The sequence below is a fragment of the Lineus longissimus genome, chromosome 11 (genome assembly GCF_910592395.1).
Source record: "Lineus longissimus chromosome 11, tnLinLong1.2, whole genome shotgun sequence".
In the NCBI taxonomy this organism is placed as follows: Eukaryota; Metazoa; Nemertea; class Pilidiophora; order Heteronemertea; family Lineidae; genus Lineus; species Lineus longissimus.
The window spans coordinates 884,070-904,042 of NC_088318.1; the positions used below are offsets into that span (position 1 = coordinate 884,070).

At 41.7% G+C, this 19,973-nt stretch overlaps 1 protein-coding gene and 1 long non-coding RNA gene across 4 annotated transcripts in view; one reads left to right on the forward strand and one right to left on the reverse strand.

Moving 5' to 3' along the window:
- Window positions 1–40: 40 nt before the first annotated feature.
- Window positions 41–19,973, reverse strand: part of LOC135496212 (uncharacterized) — an 82,588-nt gene continuing 62,655 nt past the window's right edge. For all 3 annotated transcript variants that reach the window (XM_064785396.1, XM_064785395.1, XM_064785394.1), the window contains 2 exons: window positions 15,277–15,399; window positions 41–3,527 (listed from right to left, as the gene is read on the reverse strand). In XM_064785396.1, the coding sequence (XP_064641466.1) occupies window positions 2,428–3,527; window positions 15,277–15,399 (1,223 nt within the window). In that variant the 3' untranslated portion in view covers window positions 41–2,427. The remainder of the gene's footprint in view (window positions 3,528–15,276; window positions 15,400–19,973) is intronic.
- On the forward strand, window positions 4,870–7,481 carry LOC135496410 (uncharacterized). Its single transcript, XR_010448667.1, has 3 exons — window positions 4,870–4,975; window positions 6,598–6,692; window positions 7,030–7,481. It is a non-coding gene; the product is annotated as an uncharacterized LOC135496410 (long non-coding RNA).

Consider the following 19,973-nt stretch of genomic DNA (forward strand, 5'->3'; position numbering starts at 1 on the left):
CGAAGGCCGAGATAATGAACAAATTGACTAACACTTTCTTGTAAAAATCGTCATTCTTTTAGAAAATTGACATAATTCAACTCAACTTTGTACATATTATCACCTAATGCAATATCCGAATATTCTAATTCACAAATGATATAGGATTGATGGTCATACAAACGAATATGACTGAGTGGCCACATGCTTGCTTACAATGGTAACACCAGTTAGGCATGGCTGGTGATACAAACAAACTTGATTTAAACTCTCTCCTTCGATTCGAATCAGCTTTCAACAAAACATACGAACATCAGGACACTAATTAGGATCTCGTCGATGTGAAGAGACGCATGATACTGCACCGTATTCATTAACAATGTCATATCGTTAAAAATTCCTATGATACCTATTTACAGTTTGATCAATTATTAATTCATCTAGTTAGCAATTATACAAAATGTGATAATGGGTAGTGCTTCAAATTCTTAAATGTCTCACCAATTAGATAATTTTGGCCAATGACATGATGGCTATTCTCCAAAACAGACACCCGCCAAGACAGACCGATTGACTGCTCCTCGTATTTTCACTCGGCTGTTATCACACGGTGATGGAAGTCTGCATTGGCAGAGTGAGTACACGAAACGAGCTGCTTGCTGACTGTATCAATGCATTATTCTAACATTATAATAGCACTAGAACGTCGCGTTACCACTCCCTGTCTAGTCTCCGAGACACCCCTGGCAGGGCACACGCCTCTTGCCAAAGTTCGGGAAAACAAGTAAATAAATGACAAGAGAGTGGTAAGGCGACTTTGAACAATATAAAAAACATATAACTTCATAAACAAAAGAGACAAATACACAAATACTATAATTAATTAAACTCCTCTTTTCAGGTACAGGGTAACCCAAAATGAATGCAAGTCACGAACATGTTGTGAAATCACGGGTTTCAACTGCACGTTGCGCGCACATCACCTCTGGTCAGCGCATGACTTCACAGCGTGGCGGGCCAACATTTTGCACGAAATCCAAAGTTGGAAACTAAATGATCGTGAATTATATCATCGTTTTCATGGATGACATAACTTTGGGTCACCCTGTACGTCTAGAATGACATGATTACAAGGGTAAGAAGACTATGGATTGATCATGGCACTTTCAAATACAATGGCCACATGCCGCATTTTAAAGAGACACGTTTGTCGTGGTGGTTGTCCGTGGTTGTGCTGGTTGTGATTGCCAAGTGGCGCCGACACATTACCTGGTGTATAGTTTTGTCATTACCGTAACTGTGTATGGTACTCAATGAAAAGTATAAAGCGTCTCCATTATTTGGAAGAATCTGGTGCTCCTAGTGGTGCAGAGGTAAACACGTCGGCACTACTTTCGAGGAGACAGAAGAGTACTTATCAATGCATTTGTCTGACTATAGTAAATCAAGGAGGTTAAACAAGACCATGTTGCAAAGACATGGCAGACGATATGACAAGTTTGGACTATGGCGATAAGTTGCAGCAGTTTAATACTAATCGATAGTTACAGACCACAAACTGAAGACACAGACAAAGATCAACTCCTCGAAATAAAGGTTACTCATGTACAGGGAAATAGTATCGAAAACTATAAAACTCTCAAATGCCTTTCACGGAGTTGCAATTCCAAATAAAGATTCTAGTTTTCCATGAGAGAAACTTAAATGCGATTCCCCCTCCGTGAAAGCCTTGTAAATTCATAACAAAACGAAAGGGGCACAGGAAAATCTCTGAAACATCTTGCTCATAAAGGGACTTTAGGAAGAAAAGGGCTATCAGCTCTAATTGGGAGGATCCATTCAACGAACTCTTTAAAAAAAGGTACAGCGACACTGTATTCTATCTGGATGTCACGCATACCAGGAAAGAGCTAGGTTGGAGAGCCGCCTCCAGTGAAGAGAGAAATGAAGTCAGAAACACCAAAGCCAAATTTCATCTAGGAGGCGGCAAGCATCAAACTGAAGAAAACTATTATCACAATATCAATTATTCAAATGTTATCACAAGTAGATCAACTCCAATCAATGTTAATAAAGCTAATTAATCAATGTGTGCGAACAATTTCAACTTCCCTCGGAAACTTGCTGTCTTTTCTCTTGTTATTGCTATGTCTGTTCCACTGCTCTTAGCTCATAATTACATGCCCAATTTGCAATCACTACAATTATCAATACAGAAGCTTCATAGTGAGAGGTATAGATGCATGGAATATTGTTATAGGCTGGCGGGTCTTTAAAATCACGAGATATCAATTATTTGCCTTTCAATTTTGCCAACTCTTAAAATCTAAATTAAGTCGCGAAGTAACTACTGCAATGACAGCATGTTTTCGAGGAGATGTCAAACTCTGGTTTTCAAAAACCATAATCATATCTTATAAAAAATGAACAAATTTAAGGGCTTTGATCTTATACAGGTTGTGCTTGGTTTGCCCGAGACTTTTTACCTTGAAATTGATGGTTTTCCTTACGAGTTTCTGGTAAAGATGTCTTTCTTTCATGGTTTGGAAAACAGTGATTTGAGAGACTGTGCGGCGCAGTCGCAGTCGTGTACGTATAGACGCCATCTTGGATGATGTCGGGACGCGGACTCGGCGTCCGCCTTATACTGTCATGCGCACTGCTACTCCTGGACACCTTGTGGCGCGGGCGATCGTGATACGGCGCCAAAGGCTCCTCGGAATAACTCGTACTCGTTCCAGCCGTCACGTGAGAATGTACCGGAGTACACGCCCGCTCTATTTGCACTGTGATTGTTTTCTGCGGCGTCCCTTCCCCAGCTCTGAGGGACGGAATCTCAGTGGCCCTGAGAGCCGGGAGGGGACTCTCAGGATGAGTCAAGCTGACGTAGCGATCAATCGGACCAGAGATGGGTTCAAAATACGCATTTGGCATAGGGTAGTCATGCGGTGACCTCGAACTTGGGTTAGGCATCGGGTAGTCACGTGGTGACCTAGAAACGTCATGAGGTGACCTTGACATTCCCGGTGACCTTGAGGTGCCAGGCGTTTGAGTTCCAATACTATTCTTTCGCTGTAGATTGTCAATGATAATGTGATTGGGACTTTCAGCATTTCTATCGGGGTAGGGGGTTCCTTGGAGACGGGGTTCATACGGATCATTGTACCCCCTGTGATCATAATCCTCCACGTAATGTCTGCCACGTCCGTCCATGGGCAGCGCTGTAGCACCTCCCACCGCTCCGTCCATCATCATGTGTGACGTCATGTGAGGCGGCAGCGGTGGTGTTTGATTGAGCAAGTTCCTCATCTCCACATTCGGTCTCTGTTTTTTACTTTTACCCTTGCCACCTTTCCCTTTGCTAACCCCCTTTTTCGCAGCCTTTTCAAGCTTTTTCGCCTTTTTCCTCCGGCTAATTTCATTGCTTTTGTGGACGCAGATTGTGCAGCCGCAGATGACGATGAAGATGAAGAGAATGCCGCCGATAACGCCCAGGATAATGGTGTGGTAGTCCGTCATACCGGACCCTGCGGGTGTGTCGACAGTTGCTGAAAGGAGAAGACGCAGAAATGACTTGACGCTTGACGTACAGCCCAGACAACCAAAGACGGTAGAGACCCTCTGGTATGGTAGTGATTATTCCACACTAAAACTCCTACTCTCATTACGACCACCTTTTCAATAACTCTAGACGTATAATACTAAGTATGTAAAAAGGCCACATACCTGCAGTTACTCTGTAACATCATGTAAGTGTTTTTACCGATAATTATTAAACGCATGAGGTGATTTGTTTTGACTGCCGTAGACTAAGAAAGATTAACTCTCATATTGCTTGCTTTTATTCGATACTAATAAAAGTTCCATTTCAAGACTTGCTTTTGTATTTGAGAAATGTTTCCTTCTAGTTTTTATTCGAAGTTAAATTCAACATGAAAAGTATGCAGATGTCTACCAAGATTGCTGTCGAACTAAAATGAACATGATGACCTCTTCATCGACCTTAATGCGATGACGACGATGACGATGAAGATTATAATGATGATACATTTAATGATGATGATGACGACGATGATGATGATGCAATGATGAAAACGGCGATGATGATCATTATCACGTTGTTAACTATTAATAGACTTTGTACGGTCTACACTATGCATTCGGAAATATCAGAAATACAAAGTAGTTATCAGAATCATATTGTTGAATAAGAAGATCAGGATCGGGAATGAAAATCAAGTGATCAAAAGCTCTCAACAATATCGAACCAGTCAGGGACCGAACATTGTTAATATTCAAAATAATATTCACTTAAATGATCTTCTAAATATGGCATCGCACGAATTGTTAAATTCTGCTGTTCCATCGATAGTTGCAAAAAATATGAGGTTGGCGTCCTGTGAGGCTGTGTGTGGCCGAGCTCGAAAAATAACCAAAGACCACAAATATACGATGACTTGAAATCTACCCGTAGACCTACTTCAGTCCTTGATGTTCTTTTTAGGGTCTCTGTACAAATGACATCGTCATAGACGAAACCGTCAAATTGAAATGAATGTTTTTTTCCTAATCAGACGGGGGCCAACCATACATAAAAGTTCTTCAAATTTCGTCTTTTCTAGCTATTTGGAAGTCTTGCAAAACCTGTCTAATGTATTTCCATATAGCCGCAGCTCAGTACATGTACATAATGTATGCAATGTATGTCTGCTGTTTTCCCACAATGCCAATCATTGATTCAATTACAGAACAAAAGACTATCATTCGCTTATAAAAAACCAAACAATTTGACAATAAAGCCGGTCTGGCACACAAGGGGAATGGGCTAAAGTGCCCGGATGGTATTTTATCCTGTCATGATTGGTCGCAGTTGATTTGAACGCCAGTCAGTTGGTGTTTTAACTGCGGAGAACATCGCGGGAACACTTTCTTCGATTTCAAACAGTAAAATGCCTTGAATACTTCTCAAATCAAGTCAAAACTGCTGCAGCAGAAGGTAGGGACCAGTATCTATGCTTGGATTGGTTTCAACAGGTTTTTAATACTGTGATAGTCTTATCATTGGGGAGGGAATAAACTGCCCAGTTGGAACTTCAGTCGTCTGTACATTATTGTACATAACTGTACATAACTGTACATTACTGCACATCATGTATACATGTTCATAAATGGCAGTAATGATATTGCCGTATCTAATCAACCTTCGCCCTAACAAACTAAGGGCGCAAGTCTAGCTCACTAGAGCATGATGATGATGATGATGATGATGATGGTCTCGATGTGTTTATTTGGAGCAAGGGGCCATGTAAGGCTGATATTTGCTTTAAGCCATCAATTATGTCCTGTTCTGTGATAGGCAGAGTGTATTCGCTAGCTCCATTGTAGTCATGATGGTTTTGTCTTATTAGACAGGTTCATATTCGCCTTTACCACTTACTGTAAATTAATTACCTATGAAAATGGACTGAGGCAGTCAATGACAGCGATATGTTAGCTTGTGCTATAAAAATTCGAGGGTAGCTTCTGTTGAAATCGAAGCAGTGGCGTTTTCTGAACTCAAAGCAGTGCTACTCTCCATTAATGTGGAGTGTGGTATTGTAAGGCAGTACATGGGTATGTGTATGGCTCGATGGAGTTCTGACCTCCAATCCCTGTGTGTCACATCATTAAATGTAAACGATGTCTTAAATTAAAACAATCATTCACTTGGCTCCACTATCCCGACTGTGGTGTAGCACCCGACTATAACTGGCATGAATAGGGAATACGCTGGTTATGGATGTCAGATCGTGGTTCCTTGACAATTGCAAACAATTTCACTGGGCGTATCCCACGCGGCGACACCGAGGACCGCTGGCTGATCTATTGATATGTTCGCAGTAGGGTGTCAAAGTCGGGGAGACGAAGAGCCACTCGTCTCTTGTAGGGGGTTCATTGAAAGTGTTTGCATTTGTTAGCCTATAAACACAAGATTTTAATCCTTCAGTCTCGAGTTTTGCGGAGAAACTAATCTTACAGAAGGCCCAGTCATATCTCGTCATTGACAGTATCTCTGGGAGGCCCTGTGTGCCGTTGATCCAATGTTCTTTGAGGCTGTTGGAGAGACTTCTTGTCTAAACATTACCATTCCGCCCCCTCTAAGGCATACAGTGGTAACTAATGAATTGCCTGCGAAATGAACGCAGGTTGAACAAAACAAATGCTAAAGTTTTCATCTTTCAGTCTCGAGTTTCGCAGAAAAGAAGTCCCAAACAATATCATGTCTCATATGCTATCCTGATAATGTTATCATTGGAACAGATCATGTGTGATGTTTGATCCATTATATACCTTGAGGCGGTTGTGACGATGCTTCTAGTCAACAGTTTGCCATTGTGCCTCGTCTGATTCGAAGACATAAAGACCTCGCTGGCATCAGTATTGCTTCCTGGTGCTATTTTGATAGACTATCAGCGGTCATCAAGTCATTGCCAGGAGAGCTGAAGTAGCTGTATAAGTCAAAATACACATTGTGATCAAACTGAAAGATGGACCTTGTTTGAAATGATTGGAAGGGAATCTTGATCTTGGCTTTGACCCTGACTTTTACCTTAACCTTGATTTGTCTCATAATTTCAGAGGTTGTCCCATGATCCTGGCCCACGAGGTGTGAAAGCGAGTATGGTTTGTGTATTCCTTTACAATGCCGAGGTGGCAGTACCCAGTTTAAACAGGTATGTGGAAAGTGTTTGAACTTTTATACTTGGACATCATTTCATTTGACTGAGTAATACAACGGAGATCCAATAGGGCCTGCTACTCATGATCGTATATTATCCCAATCCAAGCAAAAAACCTCCAAATGAGAAACACGAGTGTGATAAGTGTTGGAATCTGCGGACCGAGTCACCCGGGTTATAAGCCGAGTGCCATTTGTGCACAATCATAGTGCACTTTTAAAAAACGCAGAGCAAAACCAAGTAACAGAAAACCAATGTGATGCTTAAATAAGTTTTGAACCAAACTCCATGGAATTCTGACGCACTCTCTCTTATCTTGTTTCATCTTTAGGGTCCAGGACCAACCGCCTTCCCGCGACTGACCCCACCATCCTCCCATCGATGTATACAAGCCACCGGTCCTCCTCATAAACCCTTCTGAAAATCAGAGACCATCTGAAAATCACTATGGACCAATAAAGAGAGTGGTGATAATTCACGATGAACTGGTGTAATAGTTTTAAATGCCCATATGAGGGAGTGTTCCGGAAAAGAATGATTTTGTGAAAAATATCGTAATGTAATATGTGAAATTTCTTGACATGTATTTTGCTCATGGAATAAAAGCAATTCTTCGTCAGATTTCCAAAGCCATTTTCTCCATCTGTCGAATTCGATATCCTTAATGCAGCTGCCGAGTCGGTATAAGTACTTTATCACCCGAAAATGGTCGCAAGAATCGAGTGAAGATGATTTGAGGCAAAATGTGATTTGTTTGAGAATTGTTCTCACAGAGCACTACTGGGGTGATTTTCTGGTACCATTCCAGCTTCAGGGCCTTCTCTGTTATACAGACTCAAGTCAGGACATTAAACTCTCGGGTCGAGTCGGCTCGGGTTTTCAATGAAATTCAGTGACACGTGAGAGGGTTTGGTATATCTTAACCGACGGTTTGATATTAATTTTTAAACGATGTACCTCCAATCAGAGAATTATATCTATCATAACCAAAAGGTCTTGACTGATTTATCAAAATCTTCAGCACTCCGAATGAGGTTGATGTATTGTCTTCTTGAAATGATAAATTGAGACCAAATCTGACCAAGTCATTTTAGAGTTATTATTTGATTTGATGATCATCAGAAGATGATTCGGAAGCGACAAGACACAAGTCTCTCTTGGAAACGATATGCACCATCATGGTCTCCAATCATCGAAAGCGTAGCGTCATATTTCTTTAACAACTCGACACCAAATGAAAACGGTTCAAGTGCTCTTGACACGGTGCGTGTGTATGTTTCTTCCGACAACTTGTCGATACTGTAACTGATGGAAAGAATCCATGTTACGGATATGCATTCCTACTCGAGAGTGGACACCATGATGAAAGGTATACAACAGTATTGGTGTTTTCGCATACTCTCATTGACTAAGATACCGGGAGTCTGTTTCGTTTCAGGAATGTGTTTTGACAGTCCAGACAGATCGGGATGGCTTTTTGTTCGATTTAGAGATTTGGATTTTTGGTGTTGGAGGATGTGGTTGTCTAATGCAATGCGATGATATAAGTCACCGGGTGCATCTGAGTCTTTCACAGAATTCGAAGCCCTTACGTGCTTGAAACGAAGAAGGCTTTAAAGACGTTAAATCGCTGCCTGTGGTAAAATATGGCTCCACCAGGCAGCTTTCTACGGCAGTATTGCCATAATGTATTGGCTGATCCACTGTGAAAACATGCGGCTGAGATCTTCAATGAGGGAATGATACAGAGTATTAGTATCGTCACCACTCGATCTTAAACAGTATCCAGTTGAAGCATCTCTCGGACTCTTGATGCTAGATGTAAAGCATTTTTTAACTGCAAGTAGCGTCACAGCAATTACCTCTTTCAGATTGGTTGTACTGGTCTATAAGCTTTTACACTTCATATTGAATGTTGACAATTTAGAGTGCAAAATCTGAATATCTGATGCATAAATGCACTTAATATAAGTCAGGCAAAAAGTAAACACATTGTCATTGACAGTAACATGTTTCAAGTAGTTGACGATTACCTAATATTAACGCCATGGAAGCCCAAGATGTCAAGTACTAGATGGAAAGTTTAGCTCAACGCTAACAGCGACATAGCTAATCACATCCAAATACGTTTTTGGTAACAACTGTCCAAAGCCTAGTTTCAAGTACAGCTAGGTTGACATGTCGTTGGGTAAAAAGTGTCAGAAATAACAGGAAAATCCATAAAACCAACAAGGGAGCAACGATTAGCAAAATCCAGTTCATGTCAGAAACTAGCTGCAATGAACTTGACCCTTATACTATCACAGCGATACGTTTTGGTTATTTCTGTGAGACTTGGATTATATCCCGGTATTTACAGTCATAACAGTAATAGCCATCAATGTCAACGGGCTTCGCGGCCTCGCGTAGATTTCAACCCCTAGCTTCAGGATACCAGTAATAGCCACCAATGCCAAGGAGCTTCGTGGCCTCGCGTAGATTTCAACCCCGGACTTCAGGATACGACAAGACATCAATGACCGGACATTCAGGCAGTCTAGGTCAGGGTCGGCTCTAGCTGCTCACCATGCGCATGGGATGTTCCGGTGATTCACAACATGAGAGTTATCGATCCACATCGGCGCGGGCCCACCAAATATCTCTCGGATGTTGAATACCGTAAAGCAATTAACGACAGCCGACTCTTTATTGGATGCCTTCCACTTGTTGGTAAAACGATATGTCTTATTTAAGCACCCAATGGGCAGATCACCATCTAGGATGTCCGAAGGAGATGGAAACCATTTGGCGATCAGAGGGAAATTGTTTCTGTACATGCTAAAGGCTAACATATGTTGTAAGTGACTCTCAGGGCCCCTTGCTGGCGTACATGGCACATTGCACGACAGTATAGTTTTACCAAGAAGACTGAACCTTAGGCCAACCTGGATTTCGCCTCAAATCCAAGATGGCCGTCAAATTTGAAAATGGCTGCTATTGCACGAGAGCATAGTTTTCATAGTGCTCCTTGGGCCGATATGTCCGGCAGGTTAATTCAATTCAATCCAGCCTAAAGGTAGGGGCAACATAAGACTACATGTATTTGGATGATGAAACCACTTTTATTTGTGAGTGGTCAGTCTCGTATGACATGTATATGAAAAATATGATTTTATGGCTAAAATCTTAATGAGAATGTATATCATGAAGAATGAAGAGAAAATAACCCACCGCCAGGATAAACAATCTCCATTACTAGTTTGTTCGTTGGTTAATTCAGGAAACGAGGTTACTCCAAGAATCACAAGGATATCAGAACGAATACAAGCCGTTTAGAACTCCGTCTGCCGATATGCAGGTCAAGTGAGATATTTATTCCAATGAAATAAGACGGCACCGGTATATTCAACTTAATCCCAGCGTCACCGCACAGTATGAAACAAAAAAACTATGAAAGCTTAAATTAATTGCCAAATTTCCCAAAATCGGCGATTAAGAGCAAAATCCGTGTAGTCAAATCAAGGCAGTCACCGTGAAAAGAATAGGAGTTAAATCCAGGCAGCCATTGTCGATAGCAGTTACTTCCGTACAGTCAACGTTGGCTGACAGAAAAGTCTGTTCACCAATCCCTTTGGAGAACTACAATATCTACTGTATTTGCGATGGACAACGACATCAATGCTACAACTACCGGCAAACTATGCGTAACATCACCTAACCATTTGACCATCTGTTGCGCCGACAGCAAAGATATCAAGAATGGACCAGTGACTTTTCGATATCCATCAGTCAAAGTAGCAAAAACATGTGCGCCGAGCTGGGAACTTCGTCAGCACAACTTGTGTGACAGAACATGAATTGAAATCCGTGCAGCCAGTGAATCACATCCAATATACAGTCAACAGTAAATCCGTGTGATATAGTAAAGGGGATATAAGTAGGTAAAGAGTATGGATTCGTCCACACGTCCATGAATTATTAAGCATGTGCGCCAGGTTCCTCCCGGCGTCCTCCATCAGTGCAGAGAGAGTGGCTAGACTCGATAGACGGGCTGGAACCTCTGAGCCTGGAACACACTATACTGATGGTCGGACAGTTTAGAGTCCGTCGACGGGACGGCAACTAAATCTCATCAATCTATTGGACATGGTGGTATAGTGTTGATAAGTGAAACGCGCCGATACTTCAGCGCTCTGTTAAGTTGCTTAACTTATTCAATGTCATTACTTTACAAAATCGGAAGTTTGCCAACCTGACTTAGTTGCATGAGACCGGTGTAGAAGCAAAAAATGTCCCAATGGAAAAAGTGTCTAGCCCACTTGTATCCTGACGGATGATGGAATATGATTCTGTTGAGGCCATGACCGTCAATAACTTAGATACCAAAGCTTCGTTCCCCGGACATTCTATCCCAGGACATTTCAAACTTCTCCTCCAGCTCGATGTCGGGCTCGGAGGACATTATGTACCTTTTCGCTAGATGACATGTCCGAGGTATATTAGGCTACCCCGGACTAAATTGACCGAAAGAAGTTTGGATTCTAATGTGTAATTCATAATATCTCCCTGAAATCCGGTCAGTTTGCTGAAAGGCATAAGCAATAGGTCAGTAGCCTTGTACAAATTGCCTATGATTATTGATTAGTTAGAATAATATTTTTGGGCTTGAGCCTCTCAGTCGCCTGGTATACTAATGTTAAGTGACAAGTAATCGAAATGTATTAATGGTTAATGCTGTTTGTCTGTCCAGTTATAGTCAATGAAGCCTGAGCAAGACGAAGAGATAGCCAGCAATCATGTCACATGTGGTTAACGGTGATCTGGCATTAAAATACTAAACACAGTGTCCAGTAAAAAAATTCGGACTGATCTTGGTGGGCAGAGAATGGATGGAGGGCAGAGATCGGTCGGTCTTCGAAGGCAGAGTATGGGTATTCTGGTTATTGCAAATTGATTGTCGTACTGCCATCTACAAGTAAGGATTGGAACCATGATTTCGAGGCGACGAGCCGGGCTGCAACCAGGGCAGCATTCTTGCCTTTCTATAAGTCCTCGCCTCTGATGGCTGACCTCCATCCTTTCCCACCGAAAGTATGAGTAGAAGCACGAACTAAAGGAATATACATCGAAGAAACATAACGTGGCCCTCGTCTGATCCGATATAGCCAGCAAACCATCTGTAAGTGCTGATATGAAAGAGTACAAATTCACCAACTGTTTTGATGTTTTCGATCGATGTTTAGATGATGTCGTCTGGTGATGAGTAGCCTATCCTCAATGATGTCCCTCCGATAATACTTCGCCTGGAGCAGATACTGAAGTACTAAGCTAGGAGGGCATTGCCATGCCAAAACATGCCGGGGGCTGCAGGTTGAATGGAACGGATTCAAGTCTTTCCACTATACCAGCTGATAGAGCCGCTGATAGTTGCATAGGGAGGCAATGCTTTGGCTCTTTCCATTCATCAACGAAGACAATCAGGCGAACGAATCAAGATGTTTATAATCATCAACAGAGGAATAACCCCAATTTGCTGCTGTGAAATGAATAGTATCTGATGGAGATGGCATATCATGAGAGTGGGCGGATCCTCAATTTTGGATCCATGATGAGGAAACGCCATTACTTTGAAAATTAAAGTGAATCCAGTGATGGTGATCTCGGTTATTCACCCATACCAACGTGACGAGGAGCGATCTACCTTTGCAAAAGACCCCAAATTTACCACTGAGGATGTTTACCCGGTGGACAGCACACTGCCTTGTTAATGAAGGAAGTTCACTACAGAAGAATACTGTGCCCCGCGATGGTAGAAATCCACATGATGGTTCCGAATTGTCTGCAAAGACTCTTACATACGTCGCCAAGGATAGCTATATGTCAAACGAAGAGCAGGCAAAGTGCTTCCATTGACAGGACAAGTTTCAGGAATAGAGAAAGATATTGAAAAAGCTACGAGACGGGTACATTTAAGATGTAGCTGACTAAACGTCCTTGTTTTGTAGTCTAAAGAAAGTTTCATAACGTTATGGGTAGGTTTAGCATGTTTAACGAATCGTTAATACTATTTACGTGCTGTGTCGTTCAATGGGCTGTGGAATTGGCTAATGTCTTGAAATGTTATGCTCGCTGGTTTATCAGTAAATTACCGCTATGCATTATAATGAAAACACGAGGCGATTGTTGACACTGTCATTAAGAACGAGAAAAATGTTTAAAAGCGACTGGAAATGGAGTTTAAGTCAATTATCAACCCAAGTTACCAAGCAGCATTTTTATCTTAACCGATCCCCCGTTTGATACTTCTGAGAGTGACAAGAACAAAATATACGTAGAGACAAATAAGCACATCGAAGGAGGTAATGGCGTCCAGACGTCGTGGCCACACGAACGAACTTTATGTCAGCTCTCACATTCTTGGGTTAACTGCATCGAAGGAGGTAATGGCGTCAAGACGTCGTGGCCACACCAACGAACTTTATGTCAGCTCTCACATTCTTGGGTTAACTGCATCGAAGGAGGTAATGGCGTCCAGACGTCGTGGCCACACGAACGAACTTTATGTCAGCTCTCACATTCTTTGGTTAACTGCATCGAAGGAGGTAATGGCGTCCAGACGTCGTGGCCACACGAACGAACTTTATGTCAGCTCTCACATTCTTGGGTTAACTGCATCGAAGGAGGTAATGGCGTCCAGACGTCGTGGCCACACGAACGAACTTTATGTCAGCTCTCACATTCTTGGGTAAACTGCATCGAAGGAGGTAATGGCGTCCAGACGTCGTGGCCACACGAACGAACTATATGTCAGCTCTCACATTCTTGGGTAAACTGCATCGAAGGAGGTAAGGGCGTCCAGACGTCGTGGCCACACCAAGGAACTTTATGTCAACTCTCTCATTCTTGGGTTAACTGATTTATGAACTACATCGAGCTGATCGCGAAGTTGTCTGTCGACAGCTTGATGGCGTATTCAGGCTGTATCTACCTCACATTATGCTTGATAAGCCCAGGGAGAATGAGCCACAAGTAACAATAGCTCCCTAAATTTTAATTTCCTCCATGGCTAGGAAGCTCTCCTTGAGGTCAGTTCAATTTCGCTTTGAATAGACTGCCTGAATCTGTAGAGAGTTTTGGCTGCTTCATCGATTTTGGGAAGGAAAACGCTATTGTCAAGCCGGCTTCAGGGACGAAGGTATCAAGCGCGGGAAGATAAAAATCGACTCATCATTTGTATTGTTAAATTGGATTTAGTTCGAAGGTCGTCGCAAGACAATCATGCCTTAATTCATCCTATTTGCATATTCTTGTCTATTTTGTGTCTGTGACCAAAACCATTTTCATTATCACCAAGTATATGACATTTACAAACTGAATATCAGACTTTCGGGAACGCCTTGAGAGAATAACGAACATCATCAAACTTCGATACGACAGGCTACTAAATGTACCTAATGGGTCCCAATTCATAATACAATCAACAGACAGCTATCGGCATGCATTTTTACGACCCACTTAGGAGAAAATAGATGGGACTGACTTCACCCACCGCTAGCCTCACCTAGAGTGTATTTCATGTCAAATTAGAGAGGAAATGGTTTGATAACTCGTATACTGGTGTATATTTGAGGGGGGGGGGTGCATACAGTAAGAATCCCACATCCTCAATAAGCTGGGGCCAACCTTTCCACAGAGCAGTGGTTGGAAGACGATATCCTGATTCTATCGGGACATTGATCAGGTGCCAAGCCGGCTGAAGGTATACAGCCAAACCATTGATTCTGATGCAAAGCCAGTAACCACTTCTCCGATAGCATGTACATTGACAGGTTAATCTTGGTCACCCTGATTTGAGCAGCGGTCATATCGGATAATAGCGCTAACCCTTTTTATTAGAATTCCGTTTCCAGATAGCATCTGAGAGTAGTCTCGACTTTCTGTATGAATCTGTAAATCAATCGACCCTGTGAGACAAACACTTTTCATTACTATTCTAGAACTGGTGTGACGACATGATTATTTGGTGTGGAGTTGTGATAAACGTGATTGGGTCCTAATTAGCTATGCTTGCCTTGTCACTTGTACCGTGTAACTGTCTGGGACAGGTTGCCGAATATGTTCAGTGGCGAGCGATATGGCCAACGCACGGGAAGAATCCATAAGTAAGAAACGGTAACACGAGGAACCACATCCTAGACCTCAAGCCAGTTATTCATTCCAATGTCATTGGCAACATATCAAGATATGCACAGATCTACAGCGTACACGACCTCACTTTTGTATTAGGGAAAATCATGATCTGACGTGTTTTTAACAATTGAAGATAAATGCAGCCTTCCAAACTACCCCTACCCCAAGGAGGATATTGGCATACGATTATCATATACGATCTTTTAAATTTAAGATGCGACGTGTAAGAAATTGCATTGCATTTCAAACCAATGATCACTCAGGCTTCGAGGTTGAAATGATAAAGGTGATAAGATGCTGGGATGATTACGATAACGGTACATATGATGATGATGTAAAAGATTGCGATGATGATGATGATTACGATGATGAGGGTGATGGTCGTGAAAGTATAGAATACATGTCCTACCTGTCGCTCCGTCACAGTACGTCTCGTCCGACCCTGACTGACAGTTCTCGCGTCCGTTACACAAGAGGGTGTTATTGATGCATATATTGGCTGCACACCTATACCCGTAGCTAGTGCAAATACCTGAAAAAACACAAGAAGAACAACATTTTAAATTTGTCTACAACCACATTATTTGTTTAAAGTCACTGAGATACTCTTGAGGGGGGGGGGGTGCAAGTTTTGTGCAAGGGACTTTTTGTATAGGACATCTTGCCTGTCGAACGAACTGTAATTCCATTTTGCCCAAAAACGACAACAGTGAGAAGGAACTGCAGAGCCCCCATGGGAGAAGTTGCGAAGGAACAAGGTCGGCCATCGATATACTGATGAGAGGGACCTCTTACAGCGATTCAACAAGTGACGAAACAAAGGCAAGTGGAACAAAGAAACTGCTTCAAGAAGTACTTCAAAAGTTCTATTCCACAGAATAATCTGCATGAGGAATTAACTGAAGAAGGCAGCATTTCAATTAACCATTGCGCCCTTGTCACTGTCAGGACTATCTTTATTCCCTACTGAGGCCACTCGTTCATTGTACAGTTCTGACCGATCAGAACTTGCCGGCAATACAGTTCTTAACAGAGAGATCCGTTGATCATCCGTTAATGGATGACCAAGACAAACCATGAAAGAACCACTTTCAGTTCTATTGCAACAGGCTGTAATTGAGTTTGCAGCGATTCTCTTAGGCATACAAGTATTTGCTCTCTTGCTTTTAATTGAAATGGTATAACGATCTCTCCATGGCAGAGTTATAGCCCTCGAAAGTAATTCATATAATCATTTCGTCGTGGAAGTACCACAGTCCTTTTTCACTCTCCCTACCAATCTAGTTGAGAACAATCCAGCTGGACGAACTCAGCTCGGCAAAGATTAGATGTTGGCCATACTAGCGGTTCCCTGCCCTACAGCAGATGCTCCAGAGCTGATGAAAGAGTGCATCGTTAATTTCATCTAGACCAATTTTACCACCGCCAACGAAAGCTTTTGTGGAGCGAGCCGAGTTCAGTGTTCTTAATCATTTGGGTGCCCCAGGCCGTTATTTGGCAGAGTACGATAAACAACGTATTTGCCGACGCAACAACACTGATGGGGAAAGAATCTTCTCAAAATAGAGGTTATACGGTTATGAATAAGATTAGGAGAGGGCTAACTCGTTTTGGTTGTGCGGAGCTTAGGGTGGAGGAGAGATCCAATGATTTCTTTTGCGGTAATCAACGGTGATTCGTAACCAATGTCATTTGACTTCTTTTCTACCAACCTCAAGCACTTAGTTTGGGACATTATCTTCAGGCTCTTTGGCAAAAGGACTGGGGATTTTATTACTAGATGCCTAACAGCGCGGTGTTGATTTCAATATCACACCCAAAATCTAACTAGTTGTCTTCACATATGTATGCTCGAGTAACGAGCCCAAGTACAGAGGTTGATCAAGAATTGGAAACGCTTAAATTAGTTTCATACGAAAACTTAATATAGCATTGCCTACAACATTAAACGAAGAGAAGTCTTTGATGGCAGAATTTCAATTCTTAATTAAGTCTGGGCGTCAGAACATGGACGTAATTATTTGCTAAGAATACACTGAACTGGTAGTGCCCGACCGTCGAAGACTTGATAATGTCATTGTTGGATTTTACATAATGTGGCGTCATTTTCTGCCAAGATGGCTGAACCATTTCTTTTGCATCAAGAGGTAAAACGTGTGCCCCTTGAATAGCCACTTAATCATCTTAACGGATATCAGACTTTTTCTATCTGCACCTTTGATATGATAGATACAACTCTTGCTTGGAGCAAGAATAGTGTCTAGTCGACCGGTTATGTCTCTTTACGAACTTTTGACGGAGATGGATCATGCCCGCTATGTCAGATTGTTAAATCAAACTGGAAATCGAAGCCAATAAAAGTTTCTAGTAAGATTTAGCGTGATATAATGCTCGAGAGAAGTCTATTGTTAGAAACTTCTGATCGAGAACACATATCCAGGGTTTTTTCATCCAAAACTGTTATTCTTAGTCCTTTAAATAACCTACCTTTAGGGTAACTTATTAACGTGAAAAGTTAGAGACCAGCGCTAGGACCTATTAATCTCGTATATAAACCAAACGTTACGCCTTGGGGTTAAGCACCTTTGGATTTTATTCTATTATTTCGCTTGATGATATCGAAAGGCACTGTACGGGAGGTCATTCGTAATGTTAGGTGAGACAAGTAGGAATCTACAGGATTTCTCAAGACGAAACGCACAGGTTTGGGCCACCAAGGTTTGCTTGTCGTCCCTGTTTCACAAATTACTGGCAGATTAATCATGCAACAAATGACTCTAGAATATGATCAGTGTTCAACAGAGAGGACAACAAATGACTCTAGAATATGATCAGCGTTCAACAGAGAGGACAACAAATGACTCTAGAATATGATCAGCGTTCAACAGAGAGGACAACAAATGACTCTAGAATATGATCAGTGTTCAACAGAGAGGACAACAAATGACTCTAGAATATGATCAGTGTTCAACAGAGAGGACAACAAATGACTCTAGAATATGATCAGTGTTCAACAGAGAGGACAACAAATGACTCTAGAATGATCAGTGTTCAACAGAGAGGACAACAAATAACTCTAGAATATGATCAGCGTTCAACAGAGAGGACAACAAATAACTCTAGAATATGATCCTTTAACAACAAGCAGCTGAGGAGTGGAGGTGTACCGACCAAACAGTACCAACTCCTTGTTGCAGTTCCCTACAACAACCTCCAATATTGATCAAAGGTAATTATTTAATCCGGTGATGTATTAACAATCACATTAGTATTGACCCTATCGATCCTGATAGAGGTCAAAAGCCACATGACTGGTGTTGATGTTCCTTGTTTTGATTATTCATTCGAGTAATGCAATACTAGTGACCCTATCATTCTATCCTACAGGTGGCATGCAATGATGGGTTATTACAATATGTTGACCATATCATCTACAGCAAAGCCAGATTTGGGATTTAGACGAAGAGTCAAGTGTCATGTAGATATTGGGTTATATTTCTTGCTATTGATTCAGTGTTTTAGCTGGTTTTGCCTGTTTGAAGTGTTGTTAACACTTGATTTGAAGTAATATGAGTAGACTCTGTACAAGTATACATTACATGCGCGAGGTAAAATCATAAAAACGACCCTGAAGCATCAAATATTGAGTTAAATCTGGATTGGAAATGAGTAAATAGTCAGTAAATACGTTAATTAGAAAATGGATCGGGTCTCCAACCATTAACTTTTTCCAACTGCGGATATGTTTCTTTGAGCTGAATATCAAATACCAAAGAAATTCACTACCGGTAACCAGTTCTTTATAACTGGTATTTAACATACTGATATCGATTCCTTACCAGACTCAAACTATTACGAGACGACACTAGCATAATCAGCGCAGACTCTCATTCAAGGCTTAGTTTTACAAGCCAGTCATCTACAACCCCTTAAGGATACATCGAACTTACTTGCCTTTGATACAACGCTATACAAAAAGTATAGACTTTTCTCCTCCTATATAAGATTCCACCACGACATTAGGATCACTGATTTTAAAATCCGATATCCAACTGACCCTCGAAATTGTCTTCTTGAAAACAGAAAACGTATCTCCCTACAGTCGTCAGTCGATCAATACAAGATCTCAAATCGACATTCCATCGCCGAATTTAATCTCAGAAACAGTACAAAATAGGCTTAACTATTTTCAATGTCAGACAGAGATATTCCTCCACCAAGTTATGTCCGCATCACATCTCAAAATAAGGATCGACGCCAGATTGTCCTCACTACTCCTCGACCCTCTTACCAATGAGTTTGCTCTGAGAGGTTTGCCGGCACTCCACCGCGATCGAAGTGGAAGGCAGACACTGATCCTTAGCCAGTTACTGGTGGCCCCTGACCGAATACTCCGACAACTGGTTCACCACTCGCCGCCAAACGGTAATCTATCCGTTGCGCCAATAACGACACAGCCCCACGCTTGGTGAGCTAGCGATTAAAGATCACTCTAACAAGAATGCCGGACTTGACTGTACATTTTATACAAGTGATATGCGAATTGATATAGGGCGAATTCAAGTATACCAAGGGCGAAACAAAGCATTTTCCCCTCACGAACTTATATTGAAAAACATATTTCGAGTTCCAGTGTCATTTGTGACCCATCAGATCCAAGGCATGATGATGCTATCGACATCGTCATTGATGTCAGCTTGCACTTTGGGCCCACTCCTACAAATCACCTTACAATGTAGTCTATATAAATATCGAGGGTGGGTAGGGTGAGTGGGGTGTGGGGGTGGGTGTGTGGGGGTCTTACCCCCTTTAATTTCTAATAATAAAGAATATCAAAGGAAAGAGTTTCTATTTCGATTATCCGCTGATATTGTCAACAAACGACTAAATCCTTCTGGAAATTTAATATCATAAATTCCCGCACAAAGAAGTGGCGTAAGGGCGATTTAGTTCCATTCAATTTACCATTTGAAGGCTGTTGAACAATTTTTCAAGCTAATTTCACTCTCGTAATCAATGGTAATGTGGCCATATGTTTTCAGCCTTTGTAGTTATGATATTATGTTCCAGTTGGTATGCAGGTGAAGTTAATAAGGAATTATATAT